This window comes from Ammospiza nelsoni, chromosome 1, assembly GCF_027579445.1.
Source record: "Ammospiza nelsoni isolate bAmmNel1 chromosome 1, bAmmNel1.pri, whole genome shotgun sequence".
Lineage (NCBI taxonomy): Eukaryota > Metazoa > Chordata > Aves > Passeriformes > Passerellidae > Ammospiza > Ammospiza nelsoni.
The window spans coordinates 101,199,459-101,217,056 of NC_080633.1; the positions used below are offsets into that span (position 1 = coordinate 101,199,459).

At 43.4% G+C, this 17,598-nt stretch overlaps 1 protein-coding gene across 1 annotated transcript; it reads right to left on the minus strand.

Annotated features, from left to right (window-relative positions):
- Nucleotides 1–741: 741 nt before the first annotated feature.
- On the minus strand, nucleotides 742–17,261 carry CIDEA (cell death inducing DFFA like effector a). Its single transcript, XM_059467634.1, has 5 exons — nucleotides 17,176–17,261; nucleotides 13,120–13,276; nucleotides 12,806–12,952; nucleotides 10,489–10,670; nucleotides 742–7,486 (listed from the first exon to the last, which is right to left on the minus strand). The coding sequence occupies exons 1-5, from the start codon at nucleotides 17,211–17,213 to the stop codon at nucleotides 7,354–7,356; spliced, it is 657 nt and encodes a 218-aa protein (XP_059323617.1). The 5' UTR covers nucleotides 17,214–17,261; the 3' UTR covers nucleotides 742–7,353.
- Nucleotides 17,262–17,598: the final 337 nt, after the last annotated feature.

Consider the following 17,598-nt stretch of genomic DNA (forward strand, 5'->3'; position numbering starts at 1 on the left):
GAAAACCAAAATGTCAAAAACAACCAACCAACCCACCCTCCAACTCCAATAAAACCCCCAACCCCAAACCCAGCAACCTTTGGGGAGAGAGAAGTTAGAGAAAGAAAAGTAACTTTTATCTGTTAGATTGGTACTGCCTTTAGCCATAGCTGGTGCTGCAAGTGACAAAACCTGCTTTGTTTTCACTGACCACAACTCTTGTGAAATCTGAACATGGTACCATGGCAGGGCCAGCTAAGACTTGGAGGAATTGAGAGGACTGTTTACTAAATTCAGTGGTCACAAAGGTGGAACTATGAGAGACAGTACTTATCAAGATGAAACATTGCTCCTAATGTAGTATGCAGAAAGTGCTTGTAAGAATGAGGAAAATCAGCTTGATCATCCCATCCAAAGATGAAATGGGACACTGGAATATTTGCAACAGCTGTCTAATACTTTATGTTTCTGATAAAATGGATTTATTTTTGAATAACCAATCATCTCTGAAAACACGCTGGTTATTCTGGAAGATAGTGGCTTTTATTTGGAAAGCAAGATCACTTGGGTGGAAACTAGGACAATATTCTTCAATTGTGCAAGGCAGCTTTTCTAAGCAACTTCCCTAAGCAGGCAAGAAAGCAAGAGAGCTGCAGCTGGGAGAGCACCAACACTGAGCACATTTTGTACAGGAATCACTGAGATGATGGCATTTGCAACTTAGCTTCTCAGGAATAAAATAGAGTTTACCACAGACTTCAGTTTGTCTAGCTCAGTAATCAATCTGCAGTCCTTCTACTTTAATTAGATTATTTCTAGTTTTCTTGTACATTCTCTCCCAATTTTTGAGATGGGAGAAGATTATTTGAATACTCCTAATAAAGGGCAGCAGCAAACCAAGCCATGTACCTATGCAAGGGAAGACGCTTTGTTAATTAGAAGTGTTTTAAACATAAAAGATTATTATGGACTTCATGGTGTAATTAAAAATGTGTCATAAGAAATTACCTTTAGGACTTTAAAGGACTTCTTAGATGTCTGAGATTTCTCTGGGTCTATAATAGCCTGACTACACACATCATTAAGCTACTGTTTTCTTAAATAGAGTTGTTGTCTGAGGATTTAAGCTTTTTCTTTTTTTTTAATGCATGACAATCACAAACAACCTATTATAATAATTACATTACATAAACTCCCCCTCAATCTATACATAATGTATGCTAATTATTGAAGCAGACTTTTTAGAAAACTGTTGGTCAATCGATTTTTTATATTGAAACAGCATAAAATGCATTATCCTGATTCTGGAGTCTATTAAGACATACTTTATTTCTAGTGCTGCATCTTATTAGTTGTTTTGTTTTATGAAACTACTAAAGTTTAAAGCTTAAAGTTCTTTTGCCAGTGATAATTGCTATTTATTAATAAATATTCCTAATCAAGAACACATTAGGAATGGGGACTATTCAGACTGAGGGGTGAAAACATTCCTGAGACTGAGCTTAGTACAGTAAAAATATTAACTTTGCCTCGCATATGACTGCATTCTGTCCCTCCAAACATTGCTGTGAAAAGCCATTCAGAAATCACTCGAAAAGATTTGTTTCCAATTTGGCCACCATCAGCACCAACACCTTGGGGTTTTTGCTTATTTTTTCTTTCAATGTTTTGTGCTTGTAGTAAGTTAAATTTTGCTGTCTGCCAGACAACCACCAGTTGATTTCCTACCTCATCCCCATAGCAAACGTGGGGAGAAAATAAGATGAAATAGTCTGTGGGTCAAGGTAAAGACAGGGGGACCACTCACCAATTACTGACATCAGCAAAACAGAACTCAGGGAAGACCAACTTAATTTCAGAAAAAAAAATAGAATAATATGGTGAGGAACAAAGACAAAAGACAAAACAAAACCACCTTCCCCAAACTCTGCTTTCTTCCAAAGCTGAACTTCACTCCTTCATTCCCAGCTCTTCTACCTCCTCTCCCTGTCCCCAAGCAGTGAAGAGGAATGGGGGCCATGGTCACTCCACATCAATTCTTTAGTGCTGTTCCTTCCCTCTCCCCCTTTGCCCTGCTCCTCCCTGGGCCCTTCCCACAGGGTACAATCCTTCAGAGCCTGCTGCTGTGGTTTCCATTCATATTCTGTGGAACAGGCTGCTCCAGAGCGGGTCCCTCACTGGCCACAGCTCCTGCCAGAACAATTGCTCATCCATGGGCTCCCCGTGGCTGCAGCTCCTCCAAGGCAGGGCCCCTGCTCTGGGAGGAGGAGGGGCTCCATGGGGAGATGTTTTCTCCAGCATGCTCCTCCACAGCCTGCAGGGAAAGCTCTGGCATGTGTAGTGCTTCCTCACACTTCTTTTCTGACCTTGGTGTCTGCAGGTTATCTCCCACTTTTCAGTCCTTTCTCACAGCTGCTGCCCAGCATTTTTTACCTTTTTTCTTAAATAATGTTTCCACTGAGACCCAGCAGCTTGTCTGAGGGTCTCAGCTTTGTGCAGCGGTGGGTTCCTTTCAGAACGAGATGGAAGGAGCTCTGTATGACACAGGGGCCACCCCCACAGCATCCTTCTAATTCCCACTGCCAAAGCCTTGCCACTGCACCAAACACAGCTCTATTCTGTGCTTTCCCACAGCCAGAAACCAGACCATGATTCCCCCACAAGAGGGGCACTGCTCCACTAGCTAGTCAAGCTCTGCAAAACTGTCCCTCAAGCTAAATACAAGATGTACTTGTTAGATAGAAGAGAACAGACAAATCACACTTGTATGCTAACTCCCCTCAAGCCCAAGTTAATCCTGAACTAGACAAATATGATATTTCACTAAACTAAACAAATTTTTCCCTGCAGTCAAATATCTACTACTCTATCTTTAGGTAAATGACTGCAGAGAGGTTTGGTGAGGCAAAATAAAGAGGTCCTTGATCCTAATAGTGAACTCCAGAGATCACTGAACCCTTCTATCTCCTCTACTCAGTATTCTGTAGTCTTTTGCAACTTTTGTAAAAGATGGAGGAAAGCAAACCTTTTGTATGAAAGGAAACACAGTTTGCAGAGTTTCTCTGAGCCAGAAAGTGAGTCAGCAGTAGGGAGTTAGGAGCTCAGAGCCACAAAATAGTATCCAGTTACTCCACTGCCACAGTCCAGCATTTGGAAACAGTTTGTGCCAGACCATAGATTCATTAATATTAATGATTATTTCAGGAATAAGTTATTCTGGAAATGAATAGAGACATCATCCAAAGCCACTACATGATTTGATTTATTAATGAACGACGTTCCTTAAAATTGGCACCACACAGCAGAAAATATTGACACCACTGAATGCAATTTTCACCTATCTCAGTTTTCACAGCAAGCTAAACTACTGAGATTAAAAATTGTGAAGTAGGAAAACACTATATTTTCCCTTATCAAAACAACAATCTTTACTCTTGAAAATATCTTAGCTACATATATGACAATGAGAAAGCTGTGATAAACTCTAAGCCCCACAAGGATACTTGCTGACACATAACTGAAGTGGTATGTTAATCACAATAAGACCTCTAAAAAACCTTGGGGCATCAAGTCAAAAATATGCTTTGTACTTTGGTGGTAAACTTTTTTTTTTTTACTTTCAATTAAGCAGCTTGTGCCTTTAGTTCAAGCGCGATTTTCAGGGAAGAAGCACACTGAAATGATTGAGAATTATATTTCTGCCAGTTAGGAATTACCATATGAGGTTTTCTTCACATTCCATATTCAGAAATACCAGCATTTCCAAAACTGTGAATACCTACCTCTCTGCACACTTCACTGAAAAAAATTGCAGTTCAAATTCCAATATTCTTGCTTTTATCTTCCCTCCTCTGTAGGGAAGGGATTCATAATGTTTCCTACAGCATATTTCAAAAGAGTTCAGGAATTTAGACCATGGCTTTTCCTCTCTCCCTGCACAGAAAGGCTTTCTCCAGAAAGAATTGGAAGGTGCAAGAAAACTTCCAGGGGTTTATGAAAGGAAGGAAATGAAGTAATGATAAACTGCACACAGATGAAAGCTACTAGATTCTTCATTCTGGTAAAGAAGAAAGCAACTTTGCTCTGTTTGCAGAACATGAGCTGTGCCTGAGTCAACAAGGTCTCTTACTTCAGTGAAAATTCCTTTTTTGGTCACCAGAGAGTAGGACTTGGTGCATTGTTAGTAAGTGATGCAAAGCAACAGGCAAAAAGGGTCAGTGAAACAAGGAGGCAGCAAACATGTTCCACACCTCCTGCACATCACTGCTCCCAGCCTTATCTGCAGCAGCAACAGGTGCAGGTTAACTGATTTATGGGAAATAAAAGTAAAGCTAAAAATGCCAAGTGGAAAAATCTAGCTGCTTCTCCACATTCCTGCAGTAAAAAGCCCCTGTATTCAGTTTTTCTGTCTTGCTAGATAATGTACAGCACTTGTATATAGTTTTCTAAAAGGTAGATAATGCAAGTTTGTCTGTATTGCATACAATATACAGCTGAAGTAAAAGCTATTCTTCTTAAGCATGCTGTAAAACAAAAAAACAAAAAAATCAAATCAAACTGGTTCCAACTCACTGAATGACAAACTCCTCCAGTTTGACTCAAAGCCAAAATTTTATTTCCAGAAAGAAGCTGGTACAGCAGAAAACACCACCTCCAAATACTAAGCCTGTGAAAGATCCAGATGCAATGAAACAATTTTAGACACAACTTCCAGGACAGTCCTCCCATTTTGAGAAATTAACAAAGCTGAGCTACTTTAATGCAAAATGCAAACAGCTGAACAGAGGGAATTGCTCCAAGATGGAGACTGCTGCACACAGGAACTTCAGCAGCTCGAGTTTTAAGTGCTAAGCTGTTCAAGGAGCAGCTGCTTAAAAACACTGCACATTCATAGCAGTTAGCTTTTCAGAGCACTGCTGGATTCCCAGATAGTGCCACTGTAAACTGTGGTGTGTTAGTTCTCTAACAATTGCCTCTGGCTAAAGAAGGCTGGAATTTGGGATCTGCACTGTTCAGACATGCACAAGCTTTTGTCCTACAGATGCTGAAGAAGCAATTCAAACAAAGCAATAATGAGCTATTCTGGTTGTTCTACCTTCTTTTAATGCTGGTGCTCCCACCATAGGCAACATAAATACTCACAGAAGCATTTAAGAGAATTTGCTTTCAAGAGGCGTGCTTGTTTTAATAGAATAAGTGGTCCTTAAAAGCAAAAAAATTAATTACTGTGTCCTTGTAAAGTCAGTTAATTCCTTGACAGGGAAAGGAAAGACTTTTAGGCCAACTATTAGCATGGCAACAATCATTTATGCAGAGGGTGTCAAGAAAAATACAGATAAAACAAAGAGGTTATATCAGAATGGAAGCATTCTCATTACTCCCAGAACAGTTTATTGTTTTATTCTGAAGGACACCTGACAGTGCTGCAGGCTCCAGGCATTTTCTCCTGTGAGAAATTAGGAAAGAACAAGTCCTCCCCTTATCTGGAGCAGTATGCCCTCTGCCTCCTCCAGCAAATGCTCAGAAGTAGATGGGAAACAACAGGAATTAGGAAAAAAAGACAAAGCTTTTCTTAGCTGTCTATTTATTTGTAATACATCACTTAAGAGATGGGCAGAGACTGACCAAAATTGTATCCATCAGTCCCTTTAGCACGTGGGTTTAGGCTGCCTTTCCTCTCAGCAGTGATCTGAAAGATGCAGCTCCAACTGGCACAGCCACACTCACAGTGGGAAGGAAAAAATAAGCACATGGAGGTGAGATTTGCAGCTAAAAGCAAGAGCAATTTCCTGTGTACCAGTGACCTTTGGAGTGAACAGACCCAGTTAAGAGGTCAGAATAGACACCACCAACCATGATACTTCATCTTTTGCACCTTTCTGCTTCTCTTTTAGTAGATCAGGTCAGTGCAGTTGGTGCACACAGTTAATGGATTCCTGTCTCAGAGGCATGGCAACAACTGTGGGGTCCACAGTGGTCTTCTCCCTTTCACTCCCACTGATTTCTGTGCCCTACTTGTTCCCTCTCAACGAGACCTTCTCTTACTAGGTGGCACCTACTGTCAGGACAGACATTTCCTGCATCTGATGTCACCTTAACAGCTTTCAGCCTTCCTGAAGTTCATGTGCAAGCAAACAACAACCTCAAAAGCTACACCTGTGAACAACCACAATTGAGCTTTTTTCCTTCACCAACATGAGTCTGCATTTTGACACAAGATGCCCAAGGGTACTTGTTCTCCACTTTTCCACACTGTTGAGGAAAAGCTTACTGAAAGCTGGGCACAGCAACAGTTCAATAAACTGCAGGAAGCATTACTTTGTCCTCTAATACAGCTTGTTTTGAGAGATCATAATCCCACAAATACTCACTTTAGGGCATACGTGTATGTTATGTTACTCCAGACTAGACAGTGTCCTGCTGCTCTCCCCTGAACCCAAGGGCAACAAGATATCCAGCATCTCTTACATGTACCTCAAACCCAAGTTGACACTTAGTGTCATCTTGTAACAGTAAAAACTGCAGAAGTGGTGGTTTAAACCCGGAAAAAAAGCTTCAGCAGGTTGTTTATAAGCCATGTTCACAAAACTACAGCAGATTATTCAATGCTCAGGCAGAACTGGGCATCAGATTCATTAAGAAAATGTATCAGGTTCTTCCACTGTGTGAGCTGTAATAACCCAAACATCCTGAAGATTTGGAAAAGAGATATCAAGAACTATAATGAAAAGGATTTATTTGTTTTAAGGGATGTAAAGCTAAATTTTAACCTTCTGCTTAGTGATTGCACACTCTCCAATTAGACTTCATGAGAAGAGTCAGTCACTGAAGTAAGACTGAAGTTGCACTAAGTAGTTCCATTGTCAGCAGGAGTAAATAGGTACACTTCACCTCAATGTCAGCCTCACACTAATCCCAGCACTGTTAAGGATTAAAATTAACAAATAAACAAACAAACCTCATAGTCCCCTCCATGCCCTCACCTTACAGCCCAGTCTGTTCAGAATGCAAATAGATAGCCATGAAAAACAAAAAAATAACCACACAAAAATCCCAATGTCCTGATTGGTGCAAAAAATATTCCATTGGTTACAAAGCATTAAAATTTCCAAGTATACTTATTCTTAATTTTGAATTTCTGGAACAAAAACCTGCCCTCTCTCTCCTCTTGCCACATTAGACACCCATCTTTTTGCGGTGTTAAGAGCCTGTGAACATCCAACACTTCATGACTAAGACCTACAAGCACCCCCAAACAGGAGAAATGTTAGTTCACATTAGCGCACACCCCTGCTATAACACTGTTACAATCAGAGCTGGGCAGGACAATGTCTGTGAGCAAAGGATTTGACACCAGGAGCGCGGCTGTGGTCACTACTCCCGCCTGGATCTCATGCACATTTCTTCTTCATCGTATTCACCCATCAACTGCAGCATGTATGTTCCAGTGTAGAGCAGAAACTGTCCAGTTATTTGTGCTGCATGGGATAGTAGCTGAAGCACTTTCCTGGAAGAGAAGTAATTTGTTTAAGAAAAAATCACCAGCAAGATGACATTGTCCCTTTCTACCCACACTATGATGAGTTAAGTCAATATATTTAAAAACCCCTCTTATTCCTTCTCACTTCTGAGGAGATTGTCATTTTTGTACCTTCTTTAGAGAAAATACTTGATGGCCAAAAAACTATTGACATATTGGCAGGACCAGAAATCACATTCAACAAAGCAGACTGACATCCCGCTAGATGCATACAGGCCTTCTGCAGAGCCACCACTCAAACCATCACACAAGAAAACAGCTTTGATTGTTGTTTGATCTGTTGCCTGGGAGCAGCATTCCTGCAGCATAAACTCACCTCATGTCGCACCTTTGTCATTCACTAATACAATCCTGTATGTATCTGCAAGCCACACACCAAACCTGATTAGAGCTGAAGCCGAACAGTCACATTACAGTAGGTACTCAAAAGCAAAACAGGTGAAGCAGGAAAATTACTGCTGTCCAAGCTGCAAGCTTAAGAATTCTCAGTTCACAACTACTTTGTTTTCTACAAATTTGGTAAAATCAGCTTTCACGTATATAGTGCTGTGTAAGAATCAGTACAAATCCATAAGATAACATCAGGCAAGCATCAGAGGTTTACAATGTAAACTGTCGATCTTCACAGGGGAAGAGATAATCATATTTGAATGGTCATTTATTCAGCTTAGTTGTAACTGCATCTTCCATTCTGCAAGAAACAACAAGGACAGAGCAGTACTAAGGGCTACATTTGAGTCTCACCCCCCAGAAGTTAGGAGGGCACTCAAGAATGATGCTGAGGCATTGGGAAGCAGTACAAAAAAACCTGCATCCATTCCAAAACTGGAATGGGATCAGTTTCTGAAGATTCAGAAACCAGATCAGCCTCTCTTCTGAAGAAAAAAAGATTTTCTGAATTCTTGTCTAAGAAAACACACAGCTGTGAACCCTCTGCTTCTATTCACTTGTCCTTTGAGCTTAAGCAGAGAAGGAAAAAAATCTTCCTACAAATTAATTTTAACCCCGTCATGAAAGCCTTGCAGTTGAAATCCAATGCCTCAGCACAGCAGAATATCCTGTACTTAGAGCCTGTGAAGCCTGTTCAGAACACTGTACCCTTATTCATGCTTCCCACACGTGCCACTGCAGCCTGTTCTTCCTTCAGCACACAGAGGAGGCCAAGGAGCTTTGCAGTTGCAAGGAAAGCTGCACCTGGTGCTGGGCTTTGAGCAGCTGCAGTGTGTCACTCGCACACAGGGGCAGTTGCCACTTGAGCCACGGAGCAAGTGATTTGTTGAACTCGACATCTGATCCTTCAGTGGGACACCACAGGGAAACACCACCAGGGGAAATGCACTAATCAGACCTGGCAGGCTCCCAGCCCCTCCCATCTGAACAGCTGCAGCATTTTTCAGTCCTTTCCCTCCACACTCAGCATGTGGGCAGAGGGCATCAGAGTTGGCAATCTGGAACTCATTAGCAGAGGGACTGCACCAGGGTCCTGACATCCTCTGTCTCTGATTTCAACAGCAAGTTGAGACAGGCCATGTCACTGTTGTGTTCAAGGGTACCCAAGGTTATGTTTTCTGTCACTCTGTTCTCTCCTAGCAGAGTGCCACCCCACCCTGACAGTGACACCTCCCTTACAGCTCTACTCTGTAACATAGCAGAGCTTCCAGAAGAACTCCACAGCTACTTCAGCTGCTTGCCAGCACTGCTCCTTTCTCACCAGCTGCCCTGTCTTGGCAGGGAGGCACAATTGTCACTTCAAACTCTCCTTAGCAGCACAAGTCCCAGTGCTGATACTCAGGCAGGCAGAGATCAGAGTTTGTTTTGGCTCGAGACAGTTTGACAAACGTAAGAACTGGAGGAATGCAGCTGTCCAAAGGCAAACCTCTGCTTTGAAGAAACCCTAATGAAATCTGTGTTACAGGTGGGTGTAGCATGTAGCTGGATAATCATTCCATCCTGACCAGAGAGGACTCTTGTCTCCAGCCACCAGCTGTAGCCTGAAAGCTCAAGGACCACCCCAGTTGAGTGGAGAGGTCAGTGAGACTGAAGGACAGGCAAGAAGATCAGCATTACAGCACACCTGCTCCAGGAGAGAAAGGACTGCTTAAAGACTTCATCTAAAGGCCACATGTCACTCAGGACAAGTCCAAACTTCACTGATGACATATGCATCTGTCTGTCAGGTCTGGTTCTCAAGTGATAAAATGCAGCACACCATTGTGTCTCAACCAGAACTCTAAAAGTCAGGTAGAGAAACTTGGGGTTGCAGCTTAACAGCTGTGAAAGCACAGCACCTCTGGGAAGGGTCTGAACTCAGGCGTCTCCTTGAGCCAGGGCAGCTGATCTTGACAAGGCACCAACTTTCAACTCATTGCTGAAAACAGTGAACTGGACAGGTATTATTTTGCTCTGAATAAGACCACTTTTCCCAACAGGCAGATCTACCAGCCCACAGTAGATCAGTCCTGCAGGAGACAGAGGTCCTTGCTCCCTTAGCAAGCCCAGAGACCACACCAGCTGGCAGAAGAACAGTGATATCAGAGTCTTACTGCAGATGACAAATCCACATTAGGAGCACAGAGTGTCAACTCTCCTCCATTTTCCTTTGCCTCCCTGTAGCTCTAGTGGTGAATCTGGCAAACAGGAGCTGCAATGTCTGAGCAAGCTTTAAGACCCCTGACTTAGATCTCAAATTCCTTTCATTTCATCCCCTTGAAGTCTCCTCTTCAAAGAGCTTCTTTCCCCAGCCTCCTGCATTCTTCAGACAAACAAGTCAAGGAAATGTGAGGAAATTCTCTCAGCAGAACAAAGAAACTGTACTTACACCCTTTCAGTAAATACAATAAATTGGCCAGTAGGTAAGAAATAACAAAAATCCTGATTTTATAAACAGAACCAGTGCTCCACAGAACCAATGGCAAACACAGATTTTTACATTAGCACGTACACCTGCCCAGTAGTGGAAACACACTCACCGTAATACACTTTTGGCTCCCATGCATTTGATGTCATATGAGATAGAGTAGATCTCATAGAACGTTGCCTTGATGTTTAAGCAGCCAATAAAATCCTTAGGGTTCAGTTTGTACAGGTCAAATGTGATGTTAGCTACTCCCATTTTCTTCTTTTTTCTCACAGCCACAACTCCATTTTTTGTCTGATTTAAAAAGAAAGAGACAGTTTGTACCACGACACAGGAAACTACAGCCAGACAATTGTTAACAGTGCATATCTTCAGAAGCACCCTTGCTTACTCCAGTCTTGGGGCTAGTTCTAGGTCAAGTCTAAACTAGAATTAAAAGCACTGGCACTCAGAAAAGGAGGTCTGTAGCTCATGTATTGTTTTTCAAGTCCTGAAAGGCTTCTGGACTTTTTCAAACAGACACTAAAATTCTAGAGTGACAGAGCACCTCCTTAATATTTATTTTCTGTAGTAGGGCCTCTTCAGAGTACACTGAAGCCACAGGTAATTCCTGCTATTTATTTATCCTGGTACATTCTGGCTTCTCTCTGAGGCAGCAAGGTTAGGCCACCAAATAACCAGGATGACATTAGGTCCTTCTGCTTAGTCAGGAACACAATACTGATGAGCACTCTTGGAGACAGCTATACAGATGACATCTGTGAAAAGTCAGGGCATGCATTTCAAAACCTGGCTCACAACATCTTTATTCCTACTAAAAAGAAACACAGGGAGGGAACCACTGCTGATTAGGCCAAGGGTTTAATAATGAGATTTTCAGAGGAAAAGCAAAGGAGAGAGAGCGTAGAAAAAGTCTCATCTTCCACCTTAAGTGCACCCTCCTTTTTTGCAAGCAGCCCTTGTCTGCTGCAGGGTGTGTGCTTCAACAAAGGAAAGCCAAAAAGAAAATAGCAAAGAGAACCCATATTCACAGAGACATCTAGTGGATACACGGGATCCTCTGCTCGGCACATTCCTCTCAAGGTTACCGGCCTGGCAGCTGCCAGGCTGTTTTCTGCAGGCTAAATGAAGCAATGAAGTTGTGTAAGACTGGGCCTTTCTGTACCTGACACCCCAGCCCTCAGACAGTGTCACGATAAGTCAGACAAAGTTAAACACAGCAGTTCATCATTAGCCAGCAATGTTATGCCTGTTTTACTTTGATAAGCTCCAGCCACAGGGTCCCCTATCAACAACAGCTCTGGGCATGTACGAGCAGTTGGTGTGCTTGGAAGCATCTCCCACAGCCCTCCCCATCAGCACCCAGAATATCTGGATAAAGCAGGACAGGGCTGGTACTACACTCCAGGTGACTGGTGAGGCTGTGACAATCCCTCTGTTGTCACTCAGCACATTCTGAAGAGGGGCTGCCTCCACACTGCAATGCCAGACAGGAGACAGGGGGAAGGAGCAAGGTGGAGTCACACCCTGGCTGCAACTCCTTTCCTGCCCTCGGAGCTCGTGCCCCAGGTGCAGAGCTTGAAAAACCAGTGAGGTATTTGGGGGAAAAACACAGAGGCTGCCCTCACTGCAACAGGAGACTGGGAAAACAGAGCCACATGATTGAGCTGTATGTGTGCAGGCACAGAAATTGTGTCCCTGCTTACACGCAGCTCTGCAGCTGGTAGAAAAAATTCTGATGCCAGCTTTACAGCAACAACCATCTCATGGAAAAACATTTAGGAGCTTGACGCTATGTTATTAATGTACAGATGACTATTTCCCCATAAAAGAACTAATTGAATACTGAATTAATATGATTAGAAGGCTAAAGCAAGCCAGTTTTAATAGCTCTTAAAATCTTGAAGCATGCAGACTAACATTAGGTTCTGATGCCAACTTCTGGCTATTTGCAAAATCAAACAAGGCTTTTTTAAACTATCATTAACTATTACTGCCTTCAGATGACAGAACTTGCTTTATATTACTTTGTTTGAGCATTTTTACAGTCTAAATCTAATCTTTAAAGACACTGTATTTTTTGTACTTCATGGAGTCAAAGTCCTAATTTTCTTTAAGTTACAAAAAGGCTCAAGAAGAAATATTTCTGAGCTTCTCCAAAAGCAGGGGATTTTCCCTGCAAGTCTTTTCAGTTTAAATGTTTTACTTCAATTTCTGGTGGATTTTGCCAACAGATCTATGTCCAGACAAGGGACAATAAGAAATATGAACTTGATTTTTCATCCAAGAAGTCTCAACAAGGAGTTTACATCATACCTCTTCAGAGGATTTTTTTCTTCCTCTTCTCCCCTCTTTCCAACAGTTTTAGAAGCCACAAACATTTCTCCATCCATTTCTACTCAAACGAGGAAGAAGCAGTCAATACTTACTGGGGTCCATTTCTGTCCATTTTCTAGAACCATGAAGTGTGTATTGTCATCCAGGGACTTGAAGAACTCTTCTGTGTCCACAACTGTGCCATCTTCCTCCAAAACCAGAGTAACTATTCCAGCAGTTATAACAAAGGCATCCAAAGTCTGAAAAAAAAAAATACAGGAAACTTTAGCATTCTAAAGAATAATTTCATATTGAGACTCACTTATCTGAAATACTTCCCTAGTGATGGTTTTTTTAGAAAAACAAGAGTCTGTGGGCTGTCTTTCTGGTATTTCCCTGTGAGCTTCAGTCAGAGTGTTTGCTGTACCTTGCTGAGGAGCTCCTGCAGGCTGCTGGCAACAATTCCCTTCCTGCTGCTGCGGGAGGCGTTGGACACACGGAAAGGGCGCCCTGCGGGCATGAGAGGAGGGAACAGGGTCTGTTTTGTTACCGCTCCTACTGATGCTCCCATGGATAGGAAAGATCTAAGACAAATAAAAATGCAGAGTTACAAAAACAGTCACGGCAAGTACTGCAAGAAGGAGGAAGACAGTTGACATAATCACATTATACAAGTAATCCACAGATCACCTCAAGACTCTTGGACTTAACTTCAAAACTAAATACTGCACTACCCTACAGATATGTTATATCTGTACTCTCTCTTGCCCATGACATTTGGAAAGACTTTTAAAATTAATACAATTTCAAGCAGACACCTCTAGCTTGGCTGACATCAAGGACACAATCACAGTGAAGCTGATGGGTTGTAAAACTGAATTTAAAAAGCAGCAGCTCTTACTGCATTCAGTCACTTAGCTCATTCTCTTAATTTACAAGATAAACACTCAGTGAGATACATAATTAGTTGAAAGCAGTCTTGTGTGTTAAGACATGGGTTTGTTTTAGGAAGATTGAACAAATGACCCATACTGAAAACACCCGTTAGCAGAATGCAAGCAGAGCTTTGTGATACAGCTACACTTGACTTCAAAGAGTCAAGGCATTTATTTGTAAATTGTATCTGCAGTCTATAAAACTCCATCTGGTTTTGGAAAACACAAAATAAGAGACTTGAATGAGAAGGAGTTAAATGCAAGCAAAGTTAATATCCAGGTACATGAATACATAGTCTGGGAGCAAGCTGCCAGCAAGGCTGGAAGAATTAAATCACTTTAAGAAAGAGATTTAAAGTTTTTCAGGGCAATTACATATTTACCTTTGGTAAACCAAGCACACAACACCAGTAACAGCCTATTCCCCCACCAATGTACAGATCTGCTCTCATCTACACCTAGTGACAATTTTTTCTGCCAAATGATAATGGCTAAGTCAATACTCAGCGTGCCAGAAATGGCATTATGCCTGACACCTGGGAAGGACTGATTGCTAAGCCTTTTAAAGGGAGGCAATATTTTCTCCCACACTCCTGGACTTTACCCTCTGGATATGCCTTTGGCTCCTTCATTCTGAATTGCTCAAGGGTGGGAAAGGGATGTGTCCCCATTGTGCTCTCCCACATAGATGTAAAAAGTCAACTTTATGTGGTAAAATCTATTCTCTTTCAATGAGGGCAGAGTGAACTGCCAGCCTTTATCTGCAGCCAGAAAGTAAATACAGGACTTCACAGAACAACATACAATGAGAAGGAATAAAGTTACTCAACTTATGTCGATGTCCTTCTTATGCAAATCCACACCAACCATGCAGAATAAATATCTTTCCCACACCTCTTATGTGGTCTATAAGCATATTTTTGGAATGCACAGAATGTAATTTTTGTGCCTGAGCAGATTCAGACTTCAGTAAATAATTTGTTTACCAATCCAATTCTGAACCACTCTTCTGGGCTATCACCTTTCCTCTGAACAATAAGTTTATACCTTCCACAAAAACTCCTTGGCATTATTGGAGCTTTAATTGTTTTTAAAGGAGGAGAACATTCAGCAGTTTTGTTCCAGCTCATGCTTTTGTTGCTAGTTCTGGCTATACAGTGGCTCTCACATCTGGCATTTACACACACAGGGCTGATGGAAACCTCTGTCCTTATTGTGGCAAACCTGGAGAGGATGAGCAGCCAGCCTGGCCTTCAGGAAACAAGCACTGTTTCACATTAAAGAGCTAATAAGCGCTGTTCCTCCTGGAAAAGTGGACGAGGACATGGGGACAGCAGCACTGTCAAGGGCACTGAAGCCCCACAGAAGGGAAGGCTGCTGGGGCAGGCCCTGTTTGCCAGTCTCTCTGCTGACTAATTAATGGCCCCCCAGCCACCCCGCTGCTCATGGGCAGCTCACATTCTGAATCACTGAGTCTTTCCCTCAGGAAGGAAGGAAGCCTGCTCATCTACTCTGGGGCCGGTGACATCACTTCACAGGGCATCCTGATGGCAAAAAGGGCAGCACAGGCAGGGTTTCAAGAGCTTTCACAACTGATTACACCTCATTGCCTCCCACAAATTTGAAAACTTGTGTGTAGAATAGTAACCTGAGTGATATACCTGTGAGTACTCCAATCTTTTTTTTCTTTTTTTGTGAGGACAGTCAATATCAGTCCCATTGAAAAGTTTTCTTTCCCACTACTTAAGCCAAGCTGTCATTCACACAAGACAAAGCAATAGGGTAACAGCCAAAACATACGGGCTGACAAAGAATGAGAAATGTTAGGGACACAGCCCATGGGCAGGACTTGAGCTAACAGGGTCCACCCCAGCCAACTCTACGAGCTGTACTCCGAAACTCTGAGCAGAAGTTTCCCAAGGAGTCAGGATCAGCCACCCCACACTGCTGCCCAGTTCTGTTAAAGTCAGAGCAATAAAAACAAACAGATCAATAGATCAGGGCTTATATTATCATCACCAGACAGTCACTGAACAGGAAAGATCTTAAGAAGTTATTTAACAGTGGTGACATTTCACCTACACATTGATAAAACCTGTCAATATCATCTTTAAACTAAGCCTGCCTATGAAGAAGTGAGTCTGGGCTCCAGGGCAGGCTGAGGTTTCAGCTAATGAGGAGACAAAAGGCGAGATGATGAAAAGCAGCAAGACAAACAGAGTGTGAACCCTTCCATTTCTGGGCCTATTGATGAAAGCTTGTTTCTATTTTGTGTGCCACTCTCTTTCCTAGATCATAGGATTAAACAGACCAGCCTACATTCACAGCTCTTAGAAAGATCCATTTTTGTTGTAGCTGTCCTCAAAACACAGACAAACTAATTCCTGGTACAGGGAATTCCTCTGTTAGACTAGACCAAAAATAAATTTCCTATTAAAAGCTGATCAAGCTAAGTCATAAAACAAGTGGTGGAAAGGAGTGAAGGTGCAGTCAGTTTTACTAGAAAGTTGAGTGACAGGTTAAATACAGACAAATCCACTATTGTTTTATTAATCTTTAAAGGATCAAGTCATAGCTCTTCTCTAAAGGAAGAAGGAATCCCACAGAATTTTGTATTCTGTGGAGAATACAAAAATATTTTATAATTGGAAGATCAAATACCTTAAAACCCTAGCATCTTATCCAGTTTGTTTTGGAAAACTACAATCTGCTAGAGAGGGCTTCACAAATGCTGCCACAAGCATTCACTCCAGTGTCAAATCTGGTGGCAGAGATGAATTAATTCTTTACGAGGACACAGGGATTAAAAGCCTGCCTTGAGCCCTGCACACATATTTCACTCTTTATCTTTGTTTGCAATATGCCCCATATGTTTGTCTAAGAATGTGGTGCAATGGTCTTCAGCCTCGCTCAGAAAAACCAGCGTTGCACAACATGCTCCAGGACACGGCACGGATTGATTTTAGGTTAGGGTTCACTGGCAACCACAGCAGCACTAACAGCCAGGCAAAACAACAGAAAACAAAAATCCCAAAACAAAATAGAAAAAGGTTGGAAGTTAGTTAGTCAGGAGATTTGGGGTTCAAGTCGCAGCGTGGTTTTCCTGCTCAAACACGAGCTGTGGAGCCGCCACAAGCACAGCGGATGGGTGTCCGAGCAGCGCACGGAGCTGCGCTGCCCCGGCTGGCACGGTGACGGCATCACCGGGATTGCGGTCAGCAGCCCCGGGCGCCGAGAGGCCACTACGCCTCAAAGGCAGGTAGGGCTCCTGCCTGTGCGTCCCTCAGCAGGCCTTCAGCCGGCTGCAGGGCTGCGACACCGTCCCGACCGGCTTCTCCCACGCAGCGTCCATCGGGGTTAATCCCGCACAGCCCCGCCCGCCCCGGCTGCCCTCGCACCGCGCCCTCCGCTCCGCTGCAGCCACCGAGGGCAGCCCGGCCCCGGGCACCGCCGGCAGCCGGAACCACCGGCCGGCATGGAGAAAGGGATAGAGAACCGGGCATGGAGAACCGTGCATGGAGCAGGGGCGGGAGCGTGCCCTCACTCACCGCAGCAGCGATCCCACGCAATCCCGTGCCACCTCCATGGCCCGCCCAAGCACGGGGCAGCGCCGGTCACGGCCCTTAAGTGCGGCGGGCGCGGCTCCTCCTCCGGCCCCGGCCCCGGCCCCTCCCTGCCCGCCTTCCCCCGGCCGCGCCGGGAACCGAGCCCCGGGACAGAGCCTGTCCGCTGCCTCAGGAATGCAGCAGCAGGTGCCACGGAGCGCTTTGGTTTGGGAAGGGACGTTTCTTCAGGAAGCGCCTTGTGGTTTACCTGGGATAGGAGAGGAGAGGTTTTGCTCAGCGTGTGGGGGATGCTCCGCACGTTTGCTGCTTACAGCTCATGGAACAGGGCAAGCCAATCTCATTTGCGGCCGCCCGGCATTAGGGCAAATCAGCAGATTTAGTGTCTCAGCTGCTGATTTTAGGGCG

Coding starts and splice junctions, on each gene's coding strand:
- CIDEA (XM_059467634.1), bottom strand. CDS start 17,213: ATGGAGGTGGCACGGGATTGCGTGGGATCGCTGCTGCG. Junction 12,953..13,119: donor TGCAGGAGCTCCTCAGCAAG/GTACAGCAAACA, acceptor TTTTTTTTTCAG/ACTTTGGATGCCTTTGTTAT. Junction 10,671..12,805: donor ATGGACAGAAATGGACCCCA/GTAAGTATTGAC, acceptor TTTTTAAATCAG/ACAAAAAATGGAGTTGTGGC.